The sequence below is a fragment of the Stenella coeruleoalba genome, assembly GCF_951394435.1.
Source record: "Stenella coeruleoalba genome assembly, chromosome: 17".
Lineage (NCBI taxonomy): Eukaryota > Metazoa > Chordata > Mammalia > Artiodactyla > Delphinidae > Stenella > Stenella coeruleoalba.
Window position 1 is genome coordinate 72,485,650 of NC_137163.1, and position 21,798 is coordinate 72,507,447.

General features: G+C 42.0%; 2 protein-coding genes across 6 annotated transcripts in view; one reads left to right on the plus strand and one right to left on the minus strand.

Annotated features, from left to right (window-relative positions):
- ASPH (aspartate beta-hydroxylase) overlaps positions 1-21,798 on the plus strand; it is a 414,018-nt gene that overhangs the window by 214,530 nt on the left and 177,690 nt on the right. The gene's annotated exons all lie outside the window — the stretch shown is intronic.
- The window catches only part of CLVS1 (clavesin 1), a 133,055-nt gene that overhangs the window by 5,418 nt on the left and 105,839 nt on the right, over positions 1-21,798 (minus strand). Inside the window, exons 3-4 of the mRNA XM_079901412.1 lie at positions 18,227-18,337; positions 13,603-13,838 (exon numbers count right to left, since the gene is read on the minus strand). Of these exons, the coding sequence (XP_079757538.1) occupies positions 13,603-13,838; positions 18,227-18,337 (347 nt within the window). The remainder of the gene's footprint in view (positions 1-13,602; positions 13,839-18,226; positions 18,338-21,798) is intronic.

A 21,798-nucleotide genomic window follows, 5' to 3' on the forward strand; every position in this document is an offset into this window, starting at 1 on the left:
AAGTCAGGTGTCTAGCCCAGCGTCAGCTTGTGACGTGCTCCTACATTTCTAGCCCTTGTTATTCTTCCGCATTTGCCGATAAGAAATTTAAGGCCTGGCATATTTAGTTCATTGACACATTGGGTCACGAAGCATGAATTCAACTCCAAGTTCCCATAGCCTCATGATTAAACTTACAAGAGAAAATTGTGTGTCCTGCTTGATGTGTCGGGTAACCTGACACTAAGTGCGACTAAGATTTGAGAATGGATCCAGGCTCATATTTTAGAATTTCAAAATAAGTGATGCGACTATTCCACATGAAAGCTAACCTGATTATTTTACTTTATATCCTATAATTTTCAGAAGTAACACAGAAGTTCCCATCTGATTAACAATTATTTATGTAGCTTTCAGGACATCTATTTGTTGTTGTTTTCCACTATGGAAAGCAATATGGGGTTTCCTTCTACTATAATGCCTTTGATAACGTCCTTGATAAGGAGTCGTAAGTTATAGTTGTAACACATGTATTCTTCTGTCCAGCTACCAAACTCTTCAGTATTAGAATCATACTTTCAGGCAACACGAAACAATTAATATTTACTGAACTAGTAAATAATCCACGAATCATAAATCAAAAAAGCACTTTAACAAAAGGTAAACCTAAGTATTTTTCATGTCAGCAAAGCTTTTCCTTATTAAAGTAAAGAAATAAAAAGTCAACCTCCCTCTACTTTGACAATATAGTTAGCCACAACTTACTGAAATATAAAGAAACCAGTCCAAGAAAAAGAAATATGCTATTGCTTTTTAAGTGAACTATTTTTAGAGTGAGCCAAACATTCAACTCAGGTCTTGCCTATGTGCAGTATAACTCAAATTTAAATATATAACGTATTTCTATTTAACCATGATGGGTACTGATCTTATAGCAAGGAGGACAGAGCCAGGAGAAAAGGCACTTTCAGAAAGGATGAAATTGGGCTCACGTGTACATAGGACTAGAGCAGCTGTGTCCAACACAGAGCCCTAACCACATGTGGCCATTGAGGACTTGAAACTGGGCCGGTCTGAGTTGAGATGGACTGTAAAGATAATGTATACATGGGATTTCAAAGACAGTGGGGGAAAAAAAGAATGTAAAATATCTCACTAATACTTTAAAAATTATATTGAAATAATAATTTTGTACACATTGGTTAAAACATATTGAAATTAATTTCACGTGTTTCTCTTTACTTTTGTAACGTGGCTACAAGACAACTTAAAATTCCATGTACGGCTCACATTATATTTCCGTTGGACAGCCATGTTATTTAAGACCTCATTCCCTCCATCACACTTGTAGCTGAGCCAGAGTAATATACTAATCCTCATTTAGAAATTCATAGTCATCCCAAAGGACCACAGCAACAACATTATGATCTGTCATTGCCAGTATTCACTGTGCTGAGTTATTTTCCATGTGTTAACTCATTTAACCCTCACATTGACACACACAAAGCCCGAGGTGACATGAGAGCTGCTTTCTGAGTATCGCTGTCGTTGCTTGAATTCTAAACAGAAAGAAACTTCATCAGTCTAGATTCCGTTAATTTGTTATCCTTTAGATGAGAGTGAACACATACCATTATTTTACCTCTAAATGAATAAATAATATGAAAAGATTTTAGGAAGAAATTTAACCTACTTGAAGGAAAAGAAATAAGTCCTTTCTGAACATATAGCAAAATTAATATTAACTTTGTGTGACCACTGCAGATGTGTTTTGCCGTTCATTGTAAGGGTCCTTGGAGAGCTGAGCTGATGAAAGAGAACTAGACTGGGAGTTCAGTGCCTCTTCTCATCACCCCGTCACCAACTTGCTGTCACGAACTAGGGCTCTATGGAACACCTCACTTGGCTTCTATGATCCCACATTTTTCAACTGTAAAATGATCTCAGACAAAGTGCTATTTTTAACCCCAAGATTTCATGAAGTCTACGAGACTGGGTTAAATCACCCATTAGTTCTTGAAAATAATTAGACGTCATTTTTCAAATTTCTACAATTCAGACTTTAAGCTAATTTGCTCAGATAGTCTAAGTTCCTCTCTATCTCAGCATTTGTCTTTACCTCCTTCTAGAAAACCATAACAATACTAAAAATGACAAAATTTAGCCAGACCTGGAAAGCCTTTCCTGAAGTCTGTGTATGCCCAATACATGTAGATTTCATGAGTCAAAAAGATTTACCTTTTAAAAATATTTTTATTTCCGTAAGCTTCTAAATATTGAATTCAGAGCTGCCAGGTGCTACTTAATAACGATTTTCCTGTGTCATTGTAAAGCGTTTTAGTTTATTTAAAGGAACTTCTTGCTACATGTCCACAGGTCACAGTTTCCTGCTGCAGAGTAGCTCCCGTCTGCTCTGGAGCCAGCAAGGGTTTTCCAGTGTGCAGAAAAATTCCAGCTGACACCCAGCAAATCTTGCTTGTCACATCTGAAATCAGTTTCAGAATGTTTTGGAAAGGAAGATTTCAACACACACTTTAATTGGATATTTTTAGAATTATCACCTACAGGAGAGTTTCCCATCCCCAAGGCTGGTTATTATAATTACTGTCATCATCTCATCGTGGCCATCAACAATAACAACCACACCATTTATGGAGTACTTATTTCATGCCAGGTTCTGCACTAATTATTTAGCCTGCATTATCTTTATTTAAACCTCACAATAATTTTCTGAGGTGAGTATTGGTTGATTTACAATGTTGTGTTAGTTTCAGGTGTACAGCACAGTGATTCAGTATATATATATATATATATATATATATATATATATATATATATATATATATATATTCTTTTTCAGATTCTTTTCCCTTATAGATTACTACAAAATATCGAGCTTAGCTTCCTGTGCTATACAGTAGGTCCTTGTTGGTTATCTATTTTATATATAGTAGTGTGTATATGTTAATCCCAGCCTCTTAATTTATCCCAACCCCTGGTCCTTTCCCCTTTGGTAACCATAAGTTTGTTTTCTATGTCTGTGAATCTGTTTCTGTTTTGTAAATAAATCCATTTGTATCATATTTTACGTTCCACATATAAGTGATACCATATGATATTTGTCTGTCTCTGTCTGACTTACTTCACTTAGTATGATAATCTCTAGGTCCATTCATGTTGCTGTTATTTCATTCTTTTTTATGGCTGAGTAGTATTCCATTGTGTATATATACTACATCTTCTTTATCCATTCATCTGTTGATGGACATTTAGGCTGCTTCAGGTCTTAGCTATTGTAAATAGTGCTTCTTTGAACACTGGGGTGCATGTATCTTTTCAAATTAGAGTTTTCTCCAGATATATGCACAGAAGTGGGACTGCTGGATCATATGGTAACTCTATTTTTAGTTTCTTAAGGAACCTCCATACTGTTTATGGTATAGCCATAGTGGCTCCAGCAACTTACATTCCCACCAACAGTGTAGGAAGGTTCCCTCTTCTCCACTGAGGTGAGTATTGTTAATTCTGCTTTGCAGATCAGGAAACTGAGGCTTGGAAAAGTTAATTAATTTGCTCAAGTTTCCACAGTTAGTTGTGGAACTAGAATCTGAACCCATGTGACTCTATAACCCACATTCTTAAACACTATGCTATACTGTACAAGAAATACCTACAACTTGGTAAGAAACCAAAGGATACTAACATATATCCAGAACTGTTAATATTCAAGTTCTCAGAGAAGCATTTCTTCTATTGGCATCGACGAAGCCAGTGGTGAACAAAATCGTCTATTATGTATTAAAACTTTATTTTAGGCACAGTGATGAAATCAGAAAAGAAAATAGCAGAACTTCATTCAGGAAAAATAAGTGTTCTGATAATTACATGTTGTACAATCGTATCTTCATCTATAATGACCAGCAAAGAATTTAATAACAAACACTTCAAGATCCTTTCTTTGAAATGTACAGCATTCACCCAGATACCTGGGAACAGCTCTGCAGAACTGGAATCAGTCAACATGGAGAGTCCATTAGGATGGAGAAAGGGAGCAGATAAGATTATCTGAGAACAGAGCTCAGCTGCCAGAAGACAAATCAGACCAGGAGCTTGGAGACGAGGAGGAAGGAATGGAAGGAAAGACCAGGAAAGGCCACGGCGGAAACTGGCAGCTGCAGTTGGATGTTCCGCTTCATTTATTTGCAAAATGGTTTATTGCTCTTTATGAAACAATGCATTCCTGTCATGTTAACTCACGGTTTTTCACCGGTACAATGAGGACAGGATATTACCACATTCTCTAGAGGGCTATGAGAGATAAAAGATACAATAAAGTTCTTGGAGCTCTTTCAAGGAGAAATTATTTCAGTTGGAAAGACATCATTTTACCAACACTTCTCTGAATATGATCTCTGAGTATGAACAGCTGATAGTCTTTCTGGTAACAGAGGCAGCCCTCGCCTGCCGTCTTGAAGAAAACCAAAGAAAAGAATGCAAATTTAGAAAATAGATATAGAGAAGAGGATTGTTTAATTATAAAAATATTCTTAATGTTACCGAGCAATTTCCCAAAGCATTCCTTTAAGCAGAGTCGCCCTAGTGCCCCTGAGGATGAGAGTGTTCAAGGTCATAATTAGCATGTGTTGTGTTCCTTCAGAGGAACCCCAGGCAGCAGAGTGAGGTCTGCTGATGTCTTAGGACCAGTCTGTGGCTGAACCAGATGACTGTCCTTGCCATGAGCTCACATTCTGTGTGTCTGCAGGTTTCCAAAATGTTGAGAAACAGAATGCATTGCTATAGATAACTCCGATGTGGATTCAGGTGTCCTGAGCGCTCAGAGGATGGTTCAAATAATCCATTTTCAACCTGCAGATATTTCTGGAGAGTTTTTTAATACTACCGATCCTATCTTGAAATAGCAACACAGCAAACGGCTACAGGTGCTGGTACCACCTGCTTTGAACGCACTCATCTTTCATTAGAATTAGACGGGCACGAAGAGCCGCCAGGCACCTTCAGAGCATCCCTAATTTTTCCAAATTCTTCTTCTCCCTGTGAAATGGATGGTGCACAGCCTCCGTGGAGTTCCTTTGCTAGAACTAGAATATGGTGTTCCGAAGCAGGTAGAGAAATGCCAGAGGCTGCCACCAGCTGAGACCATGAGGATGACTCATTCCACCTGAGTCTGAAAAGGATGGCTAGGGTTCTCGATAAAAACTACCTTCTGTAAGTCTGTTTTTGAGTCAGATGACTTAAATGGATCTAAATGACAGGACGTTAATGGACCTTCTTTGATAGTACTACATTAGCCTGAATATCAATTTTCTTCCTGAGTCGCTGTAGCTTCCCCACTCAGAATGGGATTTGGGGACAGCACAGTACATGAAAGTGTGACAGAGTAAGTTGCTTTTCAACTGTGTCTTAAAGACAGGGTACAATCCGGGCTGGCGGGAACGGGAACAGACATCCAAGACAGCTGCAGTGCTTTGCGCAAAGGCAAATGCCCCGAAAAGGTGCTCTGTAAGCTCCCGTGGAAGGAAGGAAAGGGAAGGAAGAAAGGAGGGAGGGAGGAAGGAATACGCAAAAGTGTGAGAACAGATGTGATAAAGGAGACAGAGCATTGGGCTTGGAATGAAGAGAACTGAATTTACAATATCTTGCCACCTACCAGCCCTGTGATCTGGGCTAAATCATTTAACCTCCATGGGCTTCATCTACTTGAGCTATAGCATGGGGATAAGAAACTGTCTATTTTTATTAATTTTAATCTATTAAAATTCTCTATTTTTAATCATATCTATTTTTTAAAAATTCTCAAAACCTGAAAGGCTCAGTTTTTCAACAACCCTTGGAATAAGTCCAGGAACATCTGTGTCCAGTCTGGCATGTGGGGAAATATTCCAGTCTAGGGCCTGGCCACTTAAAGTGTGGTCCCCAGACTAGCAGCACCCATACCACCTGGGAGCTGGTGAGAAATGCAGATTCTCAGGCCCACCCCAGACCCACTGAATCAGAATCTGCACCTTGACAAGATCCCGGTGCTTTGGGCTCACATGAGAATTTTCAAAGCATTGCTCTGGAGCTGTCACTACCTGGGTAAATCATCGTGGGGCAGTAAGGAACCTTCCCATCCCAGGTTCGCCTAAAAGGAAATCTGCTTTCACCTACCTCGAGAAGAGCTGTAAGGATTTGTCAGGTGTGGCTCATTCAAACCAGATTCCTGCTTCTGTTCACTCATTGATGCAATATCTTAAAGAGTCAGAAGAGCTCAGGAAATGCCAAATTTATTACTGGGGAAGAGCTCTCGGTTTAGGAAAATCTACCTTCAAATCTGGGAAATATTTCAAGGGGCAGGAAAACATTCTGGAAATTCAAAGCTGAGCAATCCTGCTTTCCCACTTCGCATTTTGTCCTTGTTCATGTCACACAATAAATTTTTTCAAAAGTTTTGAGCATGTCGGTGCTTTGTGACCACCTAGAGGGATGGGATAGGGAGGGTGGGAGCGAGACGCAAGAGGGAGGAGATACGGGGATATATGTATACGTATAGCTGATTCACTTTGCTATAAAGCAGAAACTAACACGCTATTGTAAAGCAATTCCACTTCAATAAAGATGTTAAAACAAAAAAGTTTTGAGTATGTACTATATGCTAAATAAGGAAGGGGAAATATCTCTGCCTTCAAGGTCTTCACATGGAAGAGATTCAAATTAATATAAAAACACCTGTCACTCTGGCAGCTCTGTATACTCTCATTTCAGAGAGTTGCCCAGACTCAGTGTCAACAGCTCACACACAGGTTGGAAACACCCTTGGAAAGTCAGGATTGTGCTGTCTCCAAGCTGGGCATCACTGTAAGTGCTGGACCACGGGACTGATGCAGTCAGAGAAGCCTTGTTCACAGACAATGAGCATGGAAGATGGAAGCAAACGAGAAACTTCCGGAAAGTGAGAAGTGCTGGGAAGCAAATGAATCAGGGCACTGTGACAGAGAGGGCCTGGGGAAAGGGGGTCTTGTTCCTTTAGTGAGGATGCTTCTCCAAGATGAACGACTACTGTGATTCAATTTGGATCACTGTTTTATACTTTGGTTCCAACTAAACTTTTCAAAATAGCACAAAAGTCAGATTTTAGAGTAATGCATCTAGATCTGTGTTCAGTGGGTAGAACCAACAAGATTGGGGAGAAGGTTATGTGTTCAGTTTTGGACACGGTTAGTGTGAGGGCTTGTGTGGCATCCAGTGAGAGTAGTCACGTAGGCAGCTGCTTAGACGGTTCTAAAGCTCAGAGGAGAATTCTAGAATGAACATAAGTTAGGGGCTCCAAGGCATAAAGGGATGCAAGCCACGGGAACGGAGGAGAGCTCCAGAGTGAACATCAGAGTGGTAGGATGAACCAGAAGTGGCTTCCTTGAAGCCAAGGGGGTAGAGTGAGAGTTTCAGGAAGGATGGGGTAGTCTGCTCTAATGACCTTCTCCCCACTCAGTTCCTCCTCCAAGTTCCCTATCTTGGGAAGCAGAAATGTTCTCCAGCAAGTTACCCAAGCCAGATACCTCCAGTCATTCCTGAAATCTCTTCCCTCTGTTCCCCATAATGACTTTATCATCAGGTCATGTTGATTCGACCCACTAAATATCGTTGAGTCCACCTTCTGTCTGCTTCCACTCACACAGCCCCGGTCCAACTACCGCCATCTCTTGCCTGTACTATTGCGGGAGCCCCAGACAGTCTCCGTGCGTGTACCATCCCTCACTCCAGTTCATACTTTTCACAAAAGGCTGGGTGAGCCTTTTCATAAATTCATATTTTCATGTCACTCCCCTGCTTAAAACCTTTCCATGACTCTCCTTTGCTCTTGAGATAAAGGTCAACATCCTTCTCAAGACCTATGTGGTCTTGCATGGCCCCCCCACCTCTTCTCGTCTTACTTTCTGCTCTCCAGCCTCTCTGGGCTTTTCTGTTCTTGTTTTTGTTTTAATTCTGTATTTCATTGAATCTAAGATGTCATCATTTGTAAGACAGGTCCTGATTTCAGAGATTTTTAATTTAAAAAAATACATCTTATAATTGGTAGAACACAGTCGTCCCAGGAACCACCCTGCTCCTTCCAAATGCAGGGTGTTTGCTCCCAATTCCACACTTCTCCTTTCACCTGGGAACCTTTTTCTCAACCCTCAAGTCTCAGTTTATGCGTCACTTCCTCAGGGAAGCCCTGTCTGACCAGCACCCCTCCCAGACCAGATTAGGACCCTCAAGATGCACCTCATGGTACACTGTCATTGTCAAAGCACTTGTCCTGGTGAGAATAAACCAGCTGTTTGTACAGTGATGTGTTTAAAGTCTGTCTCCCTTCATAGGCTGTGGACTCAGAGAGCAGGGGCAGGGTCTGCCCTTCCAACCACTCTATCCTCAGCAGCTAACACTTCACTTCATCCTCACAGCACAATAAGGCAGAGCTAATAGTTTTTCCCTTTGGAGAGAGGAAACCAAGGTCACAGATAGGTACTCAGGTCCCATGGCTCCTGATTTGAACCCACAGAATCTGATGTAGATCCTGGTCTCTTAATGACTCTATCTTGTACTATGTCTTGGTGTCTAGTAGGTCCTCAATACATATTTGCTGAATGAATAAATGAACAACATTTTCAAAAAGATAAGTATTATAAAAGTTAATTGTTAATGAAAATTCAGTAACTGGGAGAAATAATCAGACCAAGGAGTTAGTTATAGATCCCCTTAGAGACAATTTCAAATTCTGATCAAACATTGATTACAGATAAGACGATGGTACTGTCTTACTCCATTATGCGTGGTTGACTATTAACCTCGTCACTCTACAAAGTGTCACTCTAACAGCATTTACTGCCATACAGTTCCTTCCTTCCTTCTTTCCTATTTCCCTTCTCCTTTTTGCTCCCTGCCTCTCTCCTTGCCCTCTTTCTTCCTTCTTCAGGAAATGTGCATTGAGCATCTATTATCTACTAGGGTATTTGTGAGGCACGGGGTACATATTGGTGAATAAAACAGCACAGCCCCTGCCCTGAGAGGGTATATAGTCTATAGAAGGGAGATTGAATACATAAGCCAACAGATGTGTGATTATGGGAGTGTGATCCCTATTAAGAAGAAAACAGGGACTTCCCTGGTGGTCTGGTGGCTAAGGTTCTGCGCTCCCAATGCAGGGGGCCTGGGTTCAATCCCTGGTCAGGGAACTAGATCCCACACGCTCCAACTAAGAGCCCACATGCCGCAACTAAAGATCCCACATGCCGCAACTAAGACCTGGCGCAGCCAGATAAATAAATATTAAAAAAAATTTTTTAATGAAAACAGTGCTCAGTGACAGAGGAGAGCAGAATGGGAAGGGAGGGGTCTTTGGGATGGGGAGGGTGAAGAACTCCCTCCAGGGCTGTGGGTGGAGAAGCCAGCCCTGATGAAAGTGTGGGCCACGAGCCAGGGGAGAACATCTCGGAGCAGGGAGGCCCTGGAGGCGGTGGACAGAAGCCAATGTGGCAGGGGCCTGTGATAAAGGGGAGCAGCCTTCATCCAATGCAGGGAACCAGTGGGAAGTCTGTAGAGGATGTGGGGCAAAGGGGTGGCATCATTATGATTTTTAAAGATTACACTTAAGATTCCATGGATAATAAGTTAGATTAGAGGGACAGAGAGGAAGGAATAACACTAATAAAGACCAATAAGGATAGAACTGCTATCCAAGCCCAAGAGGGCAGGCTTACACCAGGATGGGTTGATGAGTGGAAAATCAGTGCTCCTATGAAGCCTAGACCTTCTTGGCAGACAGAGAGGAGGAGAGGCAGGGGTCTGTGTCGCTAATTCCCCCCGCCCTGACTTTGCCTTCTGTGTCCAGCACCCACTGTGCATGACCGTCCTGGGTGCAGGGCTCCAAGGGTACAAAATTCCTGCCCTCTGCACAATTAAGGCAAAGAAGAGGGAGATGGCCAGTGTAAGGCTGACTCCTAACCCGGAATTCAAGACATCTCCCTTCAGGCCACCACACCTGATCACTGCCTGCTTCTCTCTTAGGGAGTTGGGAATTTCCAGCATTAGTGAGAAACTTCCACTGGGAAAGAAGTTAAAACTCTAAAAAACGAAATCCTTACGAACCATGCTGGAGAAGGAAAGCTACTACTTAGCATCCTGTTCCTCTGTAGGACGTCCTGGGTACTGTCTCCCCCTGCTGCCATCTGACTCTGACAGCGACCCCCGAGGTTATATCCACTTTAGAGTTGAGGCAGCCAACACTCCACGTGTGCCTAACATCACATAACTAGAAAAATCAGTGGAAGGAAGTGACCGGAACCCACATCTAGTCCCATGAGGGGAGACTGGGGGGGAAAAAAAGGCAAGTGAGAAGAAGAGAACTGTAAACACTGCCTCAAAGTCTCAAAGCGGAAGCAAGCGGGGGTGGTTAGGATGCGGTGACACGTGCCTGGAGCCCCTGAGGCCCGTCTTGAAGAGCAGTGGAGCAGAGGGAAGCCGGGCCAGCGGGGCTGACTGCCGTCATCACAGGGACACAGGCAGCTGCATCCCAAATGGGGCCCTGAAGGAGTTTCCTATGAGATGCTGAAAGCTCAACAATGCTCACTTATGGCCTTGACGTGAGAACTCGAACACTGCAGTTTGGATAATTTAAGCCCAGATAGGATCTACGGCAGGTTTGCCTAAACCCGAAAAGGAGTTGAAATTCTCTATGCAAGCAGCGCATTGTTTTTATGATTGACACTTCCAAGAGATTTTTATCACATATCATGTCAAATATTTGTTTTCATCCATACGATCACTAAAACTTATACGAGACACCCACTGCTAGCTAGATGTTGGGTACACACAGCATCAGCGTTATTGGAATCAGGCAAAATGTTTGCCTACCAACAGCAATATGTTCACAAGAAATAAGCTTTCTTTGCTTTTCTTGCCTAAACTACATCTCCCTTTCCAAGTAATTGCATCTGACTATGAGTCTTCAGCAAACAGGAGTCTTTTTCGGAACAGACACTGTGAGTAGCCAAACACTTTGCACTTGAAACTACACCCAGTCACACCCACGTCTGTTCATTTTCCTCTAATTCAACCCTACTTCCTGGCTTTGCCAGGAGCTTAGAACTCTTTATCTCATAATCTGTCATGTCATTCGTTAAAAAAGAGGAGAACGTGGCATCCCCCCCACCATATTTTATCTGGCCTCATTCATGTCCTTATGGACTGAATTCATCATAGATTTTCTTCCATTCTAATGTTGCATGGCTCAATAGGATGCATTTGCAAGGAGATGCACCACCACCCCCATTTCTGCCCCAGCAAAGCAAGTTGTATAAAAGCAGGACATCACCTCAGCCGGATGCACAAGTAACGATGAGACTAGCCAGCTATTTCTCTCGGTTCTTTAAGATATGTTAACAGTTTCCTGTCAGCACCCACACAACACTTCAGTATCCAATAACCGACATAAAACACCAGGCATGTGTGGCGCACCCGTGAGGTCCTTGCTTCTAGAAGTGACGATATGTCAGGCATGAGCTGCCTGAAGAGGAGTGACACCCCGAAAGTACGAAGTTCAATCCTGTTTGAGCTATAAACCAGTCACAAGACAACTTACAGGGCAGCAGGGACTGTGGGGCATTCATTAAGAAATGACGCATTATGTAATTTTACTGAACGTAACCTCCATATGGAACATCTGTTCCCGGGCCACACAGTAAAATGGGCCCTTTTTTGCCCCGACTGCTTAGAAGACAAGGGTCCTCCTGTTTCCACACTGCCACCCCTCATTCTTTTCGTATGGGTTGTATTTCATGATGATGTATTACTTCTGCCGGAAATGAGTGGTTATCCAGCAAACGCGTGCATTCACCCTATAAGACGAGGAGTACATGCTGAAAGGTCACCAAGGTCACGGCCAATTCTATTGACAGCTGAAAACAGTTAAAACGACTTTTTTTTTTTTTAACCACCCAGGCAGGACCCAAAAGGGAACAACATGGCCAAAAATTTCCTTCTGGCTCAGAAATCTGAACTCGATCCAAGCATTCCCTCACCCTCTCCCCACTCCCTCCAAAAAAGCGGATGGCTCACAATGTCTTTTGACATCGTCCTACTTCTTCCATGTGGGATCGAGGAGAGGACTTTAGGGAACATAGGGACAAAGGCGTTTTGTCAAAGGGATCAAAAGCAGCCCTTCCACTGTGTAGCTGGACAAGACCCCAAAGCACTGGCCCCTCTGATCGCCCGGTATACAGGCTGGGTGATGTGGACCATTTCCCTGGAAGCTGGGGCCACTCCTTCCTGGCATGAGTGAAGGTGCAGCTCAGGTCTTTAAGGCCTCTTCCTCTACAAACAAGTTTCTGGATTCCTAATAAGTTCTAAAGGTTTAATAAATGAATGAAAACAGGAGTTATTGCATATACTCAGCCAAACTCTATCTATGATCAGGCTGCATCAAAGCCCCCCAAATTACTGGAAGTGACAAAACTTGCCAGTTTTGACTGACGCATGGTGTTATCTCTAGCTAAAAAAACCATCCTGGGAACAAACATCTTTACATGTAAATACACACTGAAGGCAGCACAATCATTGCCGTGTCGTGCCAACTTAGAAAGTCGGCATAGAATTTATATCTAAAATGTCACATGTGTGCTCTTCTACGTGGTGCTGCAATGTTGCCACTTTTTGCGTTGAGGTGCTTTGCACACACTGGTCTTTTGATTCCATGAGGTGCAGGGGCCTGTGATCTCAGCACAGAGGAGCTCTCGCTAAATACCTGTCGAATGGATAAGGCCAGGCTTCTACACCACTCTGTGTATCTTCAAAGTCACTTTGGCTCTGCTTTTCCTCAAAGTGACTCCGCCTGATTTGGTGGCTGGTGCGCCTGCATCACAGGCTGGGTTTAGCTGTGAGGCCCCATTCAGCTCACTCGCTGTACAAGGAAAAAGAAAATGTGCCTTTCTGCCTATGGTAATCTCTGGCCTTTTGAGAAGGAACCATGGCTCCACCATCATCAGGCTAGGAGTTCCTCTTCCAGAGCTGAGACACGAATGTTTGTTTGGAAAATTAATGAGCTGAATGAGACTGGAATCCCAGATAGTACATTAAAAACATCCTCATCCTCATCATCCCTTTCCTTGAATAGCAGGGATGCCAGATTGAGCCCAGATCAAAATGCAGATGTATCTGAGCGCACTGCGAGGGGACCTCCAGGAAACAAAGGATGAAAATTGTGAGTGTAAATGCTCAATAAATGGTTCCAAATGCATCGATGATAGAAACGTTTTCTAGCAGATTGCTTTTTCATTCAATGGATCTCAAAGGTCCCACATTTCATTCTGTGTGAGTTAACAGATTCCGTAGAGACTAGGGCTGTAATCATGACATGAATGAGGTCCCAGCCTTTTACTGTTTCTATCATACAATGGGAACAACTGTATTTCTGGGCCAGCCAACCCCCATTTACTTTCAGTTCTGGTGAAATCAGCTGAGAATGTATTGCAGTTTATTTTATTCAAGTTCTGTGCCCATAAAGATCTTCAATTACTTAACCCACAATAGGCCCAAATCCAAAATGCCTCTGGACCTCTAACTGGGAGGCTCTGCTAACCCAGGCCTTACCTTTTCATGGGCTTGGGTGAGCACTCTCTCTCCAGATTGGAGGATGTGTGCTTCACGTGCATTGCGTTATAGGAGGTGTGAGTGTAGTCATTTTCATCGCTGTAGTCAGGGCCGAGTAACGTCCGGGCCCAGGTTCCCATGTCATAAGGAGGAAGGGTTCCTCCAAATTCAGACGGCAAAAATTCAGGGTGTATTAGCTGGTGGAGGCTGTTTAAGTTGTTTCCATGCAGGAAAATCTGGAAAGAAAAAATAATTAGCAAGGAAAACATCCAAAACTTATGACCAAGCATTTAATCGAATACACAATCTAGCAGTGACAAAGTGGATGCGCTGCTGGTGATCACAGGGTTTAAAGAGGCGTTCAATTTTGTGTCTGTAGCTTAGTCTGCATAAAATGTTAATTTATTGCTCAGAAAAGGGCCTGAATTAATAGTCCTTAAAAATGAAGTTCATGAACAAATTGGGTATTACTTGGCCATGGCCCAAATTTACACGTACGACGTCATCTCTTAATTATCCCTGCTGATGAAAAGAGTAGGGATGCAGCCCATCCGAAACCATCGAGTCATGCTTCACACACAGCTCCACATTGCTGTGTTCTCCCCCGGCGTACCCTCTGAACCCTCCTCAACCCTCCCCATCCTTCCCAAGCCTACACCCAGTGGCAACTTCTTTCTCAGTCTGTCCCCGTGGCACCTGCCCACTCTGGTTCTCCCCTCTTCCCTAAATTAACTCTTCATTGTGTGATGACTTCTAGTTTTTTCTGATTTGTTCATTTATGTCTTGCTTCCCCATAGCAAGAAAAGAATGCTCAGGAAAAGGGACAGTGTCGTCTTTCTCTTTTAACACTCTCCTAGCTCCCAGGGTGGTGTGGGCACAAGGAAAAAGCTCAGTGAATTCTTAGTCAGTGGAACTGAAAACTGGGACCTGAGAATTTACCGTGAGATATTTTTGCAACGATTTTCTATTTTTGTCTGGATTTGCCAACACCCTCAACAAACAAGTTTGCATCTTCTAAGCATATGATAGATGGTGATGGAAATTAGTCAAGCAGGGGAGAAAACACCCCCAAATAACAACATTTTCAAACAGATCTATAAAGTGGATAAGCCACAAGTTGATGATTACCATTGCCTGCGATTTAGGAATTGACTCCTGAAAGTTTATCTAAAGGGCATCTGTATAATGACATCGGTTCCCACACTTCTTCAAGTTGCAGGCTTAATGCGCGTAAACTGTACTCAAGTATAGGGCCATCAATTACACACACACACACACACCCCCATACTTAACCGTGATGAAGGGTAACTGTGATTTTTAAAATACATAGAGTATAATAATATGCCATATAAGTATATTATGCTACATACTACATACTACAGGCATCCCTTGTTGATTGTGCTTTACTGCACTTCACGGATATCATGCTTTTTATAAATCGAAGGTTGTGGCAACCCTACGTCAGGCACATGGCATCAAGTCCATTGGTGCCATTTTTCTAACAGCGTTTGCTCTCCTCGTGTCTCTGGGTCACATTTTGATAATTCTCTCAATAGTTCAAACTTTTTCATTATTATTATATTTGTCATGGTGATCTGTGATCAGTGATCCTCGATGTAACTATTACACTTTTTTTGTTGTTTTGTATTTTTAATTAAGGTATGAACTTTTTTTAATAAAAATTTTACTTTTAAAATTTAATAATTATTAACATTTATAACATATTTACATTGTTTTGGACAATTGTGCATTAATAGCATTTTTATGATTACCCAACTTAAAAGAAAAATTTTTGATACTTAAAGCATTAGGGCCATGGGTAATCAAAGAGTAATTTAAATTTATATACATATTTTTGTTGCAAAGAAATGTAACAGGGTGACCGATAAAATGCTTTTCAGTATAAAAAAATGTTATATGAGGCTATGATTCGGTGGGGGAAGTATAATGGAAACACAAGTTCAAGGAGAACAAATAGAACATGTAAAGTTTCTGACTGTTAATGAGGAATTTGTTTAATAATTTTTTTAACATCTTTATTGGAGTATAATTGCTTTACAATGGTGTGTTAGTTTCCACTTTATAACAAAGTGAATCAGCTATACATATATCCCCATATCTCCTCCCTCTTGCGTCTCCCTCCCACCCTCCCTATCCCACCCCTCTAGGTGGTCACAAAGCACCGAGCTGATCTCCCTGTGCTATGCGGCTGCTTCCCATTAGCTATCTACCTTACGTTTGGTAGTGTATATATGTCCATGCCACTCTCTCACTTCGTCCCAGCTTACCCTTCCCCCTCCCTGTGTCAAGTCCATTCTCTATGTCTGCGTCTTTATTCCTGTCCTGCCCCAGGTCCTTCAGAACCTTTTTTTTTTTTAGATTCCATATATATGTGTTAGCATACGGTATTTGTTTTTCTCTTTCTGACTTACTTCACTCTGAATGACAGTCTCTAGGTCCATCCACCTCACTACAGATAACTCAATTTCGTTTCTTTTTATGGCTGAGTAATACTCCATTGTATATATATGCCACATCTTCTTTATCCATTCATCCAATGATGGACACTTAGGTTGTTTCCATCTCCAGGCTATTGTAAATAGAGCTGCAGTGAACATTTTGGTACATGACTCTTTTTGAATTATGGTTTTCTCAGGGTATATGCCCAGTAGTGGGATTGCTGGGTTGTATGGTAGTTCTATTTGTAGTTTTTTAAGGAACCTCCATAATGTTCTCCATAGTGGCTGTATCAATTTACATTCCCACCAATGGTGCAAGAGGTAAGGTATGAACATTTTTTTAGACATAATGCTACTGCACACTTAATAGAATACTTTATCACAATACTCGCCTTTTGCGGTGGTCTGGAACCGAACCCGCGATATCTCCGTGGTGTGCCTGTTTATTGTAATGTACTATATAAGTACATAATAAATACTTGCTACTTTGTTCTGTTGTACTGATTTTAACTTGTGATGTAATGACATCATTTAAGGAGGAAGGGGACAAGAAGCTAAGTGTTAAAATTCTTCACAAGAATACTGTAGCACTTCAGAAAACAATGTACATTTTCTGACACTGGATTGTTGGCTATGACTGAATTTTAACAAGAATTTTTTTGAAGAAATTCACATATTCTGGCTTTTGCAAAATGTCTCACTGGAGGAATTGTAGTATTTGAAGCATGGAAAAGCTGGAGCAAAATACTGGCCCTGGTACCCACCCACGCAACACTTCCAGTTCTTAGAGGAGAAGGAGCGCTGTTGAAACTGGCCCTCTCTCCGGGGGTCCTGTGGGGTGGAGGAATTCAGCAGGTAGGAGGTGGAATCCCCACCTGTCAGATTCTGTTCTGCACCCAGAGCTTCAGAAACCCCCTTCAATGGCATAGCACAAATGTCGATTGCTTTGTGGGAGGAATTCCCACTGGATCCTTCTTAAGCAGAAAATGAAGCCAGTGGAAAGCATGAAGCCACACTGGGAACAGTCTAGGGTACTTCTCTGCCCGTATCACTGTCGTGAACCCCAGACAGATTGCAGAATGTTCCAGAATGCCTCTGCCTCTTGGGGCTGGTGAATTCTAGTTCCCAGTTCCACACTCATTTGGGGACAGCGGAATTACCCCGTATCCCATACCCTACTGCCGTGTTTCCTAAGGATCTGGAAGCATCTGAGGTCCAGGAGTTAGGAAACCTGCAGAGTGTGTATGGGAGGGTGTCCCTCACATCGTCATTCCCCCCCGAATACTCAGAGCTCTTCCCCAGCACGGGGTCCCTGGGGCATAGAGGCCTATGTAAGGCACTGTAAGACTGACCCTGGTTCCTTTAAGAGGTGATGTCCCTGAGCCAGGTGATAGCTGAAATCGGAAAGCTTACAAGAAAAGAGAGCTAAATGGGAAAGAGAAATGGGTGTCATGGAGTCTCTAGTACATGAATGGCTTTATGCGATCTGTCTCATTAAATTACTCCAGCCACTCTGTGATGTGGGTGTTAGTTTTTCCATTTTACAAATGAAGAAACTGAGATTCCGAGTGGTTAAAAAATGTTCGGTTTCTCAGCTAATCAGAATGCCATGAAAAAATACCCAGCTCTGGTGGAAGAGGCTGGCTTCCCAAATGTCATCAGCTGACACAATCAAGATTTTAAAAGCCTTCTTCCTACGAGCTCTATTATTTCCAAAGAAGAATGCTTTCCCAATCTCAAAGGTGATGGAGCTGGCAGCTATGACCCAAGAGCCATGGGGAAAAATACGAATCATCAGTATTCTTCGTAGCAATAATATATTCACAGGACAAAATGCTAGCTCTTAAAATATTCCACGAACAGGAAGCTGCTTGACTCCATATTTCCCACAAGCATTTACAGTAAAAGGGGCATCTGGTATTTGCATGCCTTCCATGTTTCCTTTGGTTTGTCACCCGGACTGTAAAATAACTCAGTTACTCAATTACTGATTAAATCCAGGCCATTTGCAAACTCCAGCTGAGGCTCAAATGCTCAGGGACTACAGAAAAGCAGGAAAAAAAAACAATGAAAAATACAGAGAGAGGGAGAGAGAGAGAGGGAGAGAACAGGCTTAACTGTAACTGTGCCTCTGAATCCCCCCTTTGGGTTTTTGTTTTCATTACCCGTTTCCTGGTCTTGTCTTTAAGGAATGGCTTGATGAGCGTATACAGGGCATGAATGTACCAGGGCTGGTTGACAAAATGGACTCCTCCGAAGCGGGCAGGAAAGCTGTCCTGGGTGGAAAGAAAGAAACGCACACCAATGAGCGCACATCACAGGTTAGAGGGGAGCAGCCTGCTTCTTCTCTCAGACTGAAGCACCAGCTAGCGGAGGGAGAGACAGGAAACACACTTACTTCCCAGCTGTTAAGGTCTTCTCTGTTCCCCTTGCCTCCCTCTTCCCCCAAGGCTCCACAACTGAGAAATCATACATCAGGCCTGTCTTTTCCAAGTCACAATTATATGACCTCCGACATGACACCAGAGCGTTTGCAGCCCAGATAGTGAAGGAGTTGGGATTCTTCGTAGTGTCAGGGCACCAAGGCTTCAGTTCCCATGAGCCCTACAAGATGGCTGTCTGTACCCTTTACCCTCATTCTCTGCTCTCCGGCTCCAGCCCTCTCCACTGGGTGATCATGACAGTAACTCAACTTTCTGGGTGATTGAAGCTGTGTAGGGAGGGGTTGGAATAGGATTTCAAAGGCTCTTCAGGGATGGGGCTCTCTGAAATCCTCCAAAGTCTGACAGCATCCAACATCTGTGGCTCCTTTTCACAGATTTCAGAATTGACTCCTTACTTCAACCTGGGATCCACACAGTAGGTCCCAGGGACAGACATTTGCTCATTGATGGGCTAGTTGATTCCCCTAATTGAGGTCCTCCTTTTCTGCACCTGAACACATTTTGTAAATATCAGGAAATAAGAGCATTTTAAAAAACGCTTTCAATTTTAGAATCCAGCTCAGGGCATAAGCTTACACTTTAGAAGCCGAGAAGCTGCTCTGCATGCTAATTAGATCCACAGAACAAGGGACCTTGACCATAAAACCTGAACTAGTCCCACAGCACCAGGTCCTGAGTTCCTGATATAGAGCTTCCAAAGATTGCATTCGTGTGGTTAATGGCATTAACAAAGAAGGAACATCTAATGCAATTCGAATTGCCAAGTGTGCTGGCAATCAATTTCATTGCAACAAACATCTTTGTAGAATGTTAGCAAGGTGGGATGAAGGCAGAAGGAGCCTCGTTATCTGAGCTAACAGTTCAGGCCACTAGCTGCTCCTTGCGGTGTATGACATGCCCTGCCTGGGTCTTTTTTAGTCACAAAGAATGAGGGTTATTAACTTTTTTCAGAACCCTTTGAGTCTATAGGCTCCATGGGCACCTTCTACATTGAGACCTAGTTTCCAATGTAAGTACATGGACCTGTGCTTAAAGGTCAACCTTCAAAAAGTTTAATAATAATTTTGCCTCTATCTAGACATTTTACAGAGTACAAAGGAATTAAATATTTTGAAGGGTAAACTAGACAATTTCAGTAAAAGGTCTTTGTTCTGAGGGGTATGTATTTTTTCTTTTGTTTATTCTATTTTTAAAAAAACTTAAACCACCAAGAAAGGTTGGAGAGACCATTTATACCAATTTGCACATTTGTCATAATCTCTCACTATTCCAAATGTAAATTTAGAAAAGTAGAAGTTCTTAATAAGGTTTTCTTTTCTCTTTCAGGTACAGTTTGGGATCTAAAAATTCTTTGGTTTCTTAAAAAGCAAGACCTTTCCCAGAAGGTTTTCTTTGCAATGAGCACTAAGCAATAACCTCAGTCTTTTAGGGCCTTTTGAACTTGTTATCCAGAACTAAAAATAACTATAATTCATTGTCTTACATGCTAAACATGGGTTCTGGAGCTGTAGAAGGAGAAAAAGAGCAAAGAGTTTATCTGTAAACCAGGGCTTTACTATCCTTTTCTTTTCTTTTTTTTTTTTTTTACATCTTTATTGGAGTATAATTGCTTTACAATGGTGTGTTGGTTTCTGCTTTATAGCAATGTGAATCAGTTATACATATACATATCTTCCCATATCTCTTCCCTCTTGCGTCTCCCTCCCTCCCACCCTCCCTATCCCACCCCTCCAGGTGGTCACAGAGCACCGAGCTGATCTCCCTGTGCTATGCGGCTGCTTCCCACTAGCTATCTACCTTACGTTTGGTAGTGTATGTATGTCCATGCCTCTCTCTCGCTTTGTCACAGCTCACCCTTCCCACTCCCTGTGTCCTCAAGTCCATTCTCTAGTAGGTCTGTGTCTTTATTCCCATCTTACCCCTAGGTTCTTCATGACATTTTTTTTCTTAAATTCCATATATATGTGTTAGCATACAGTATTTGTCTTTCTCTTTCTGACTTACTTCACTCTGTATGACAGACTCTAGGTCTATCCACCTCACTACAAATAGCTCAATTTCGTTTATTTTATGGCTGAGTAATATTCCATTGTATATATGTGCCACATCTTCTTTATCCATTCATCCGATGATGGACACTTAGGTTGCTTTCATCTCCTGGCTATTGTAAACAGAGCTGCAATGAACATTTTTCAATAGGACCAACAAGAAGGTTTTTATTTCTATTGAGAGTCTATTATATAATATATTTCTAGGTTGGTCAAGTGGAAGAAAACTCTGTAAATACTACTGCAAAGGCACTAGGTAAAATCTGAAAGAAAACGTTAACCTTTACAAAATATCTAGAGACTCCTAATTTTTGTCTGTGGAATCTCAGTCCTCAAAGACAGCAGCACCGTCTTCGATTTGTGTCAGAAGAGATTGAAAGAAAACAGGGCTGAGACCCATCAGTTGTCTGTGGGTTGGCCCTGGCTTGGAGTCTGCCATCTTGAAGGCATGGGATCTTATTGATCTCATTCAGGTCGGCAGACGAATATGTGCAGATAACCACATGTAACAAGGCTCTCCTGTGTAATAAGGGCAATGTGCAAATGGTGTGGTTATCCTCGAATGAGCCTGACTGCATTATTAATTATTGTGTGTGTGTGTGTGTGTGTGTGTGTGTGTGTGTGTGTGTGTGTGTATTGTGCAAAGGGAAGGATGAGGGAAGGGAAAATTAGAAAACAGAGGGCTCTTTTGAGCAATGCCCATCATTCTTGGTCGTTTTGCCTGATCTCATTAGCAAACCACAGATAAATAGGAAGTTGTCTGTCACACAAATGTCTCCCAGGACCCCAAAGGAGTCCACCACCCTCACGAAGGTGCATTTCTTAGGGGCTGGAGCAGACCTGTCTCAAGATGGTAAACCTTGATTCCATGACAGTGTGACATTTTGTTTTTCAGAGTTCTTGGTGACTACAGAGTCTGCTCCAAAAACATACCCCAGGTTCAAGAACGTGGCATTAATTTCTGTGTATTTCATGCATTTATCAATAAAGATATAATTTTGAATTATAAACATATTCAAATCATTAAAATCATCTTTTCCCTAGTTTATTTTAAATTAATTTATTTCCTTATTACAAAAAATATACCCATTCTAGAAGAGTACAAAATTGATTTAAAAAATTATTTGAAAAATTAGAACATACAAAAAGATAAGAAAGAAGAAAAGAAAAAACACCTACCATCCTACTGCGAAAGACTATGTTACTTACTATGTTCTATGATTCAGGACAGGCTGTGTTATGTTA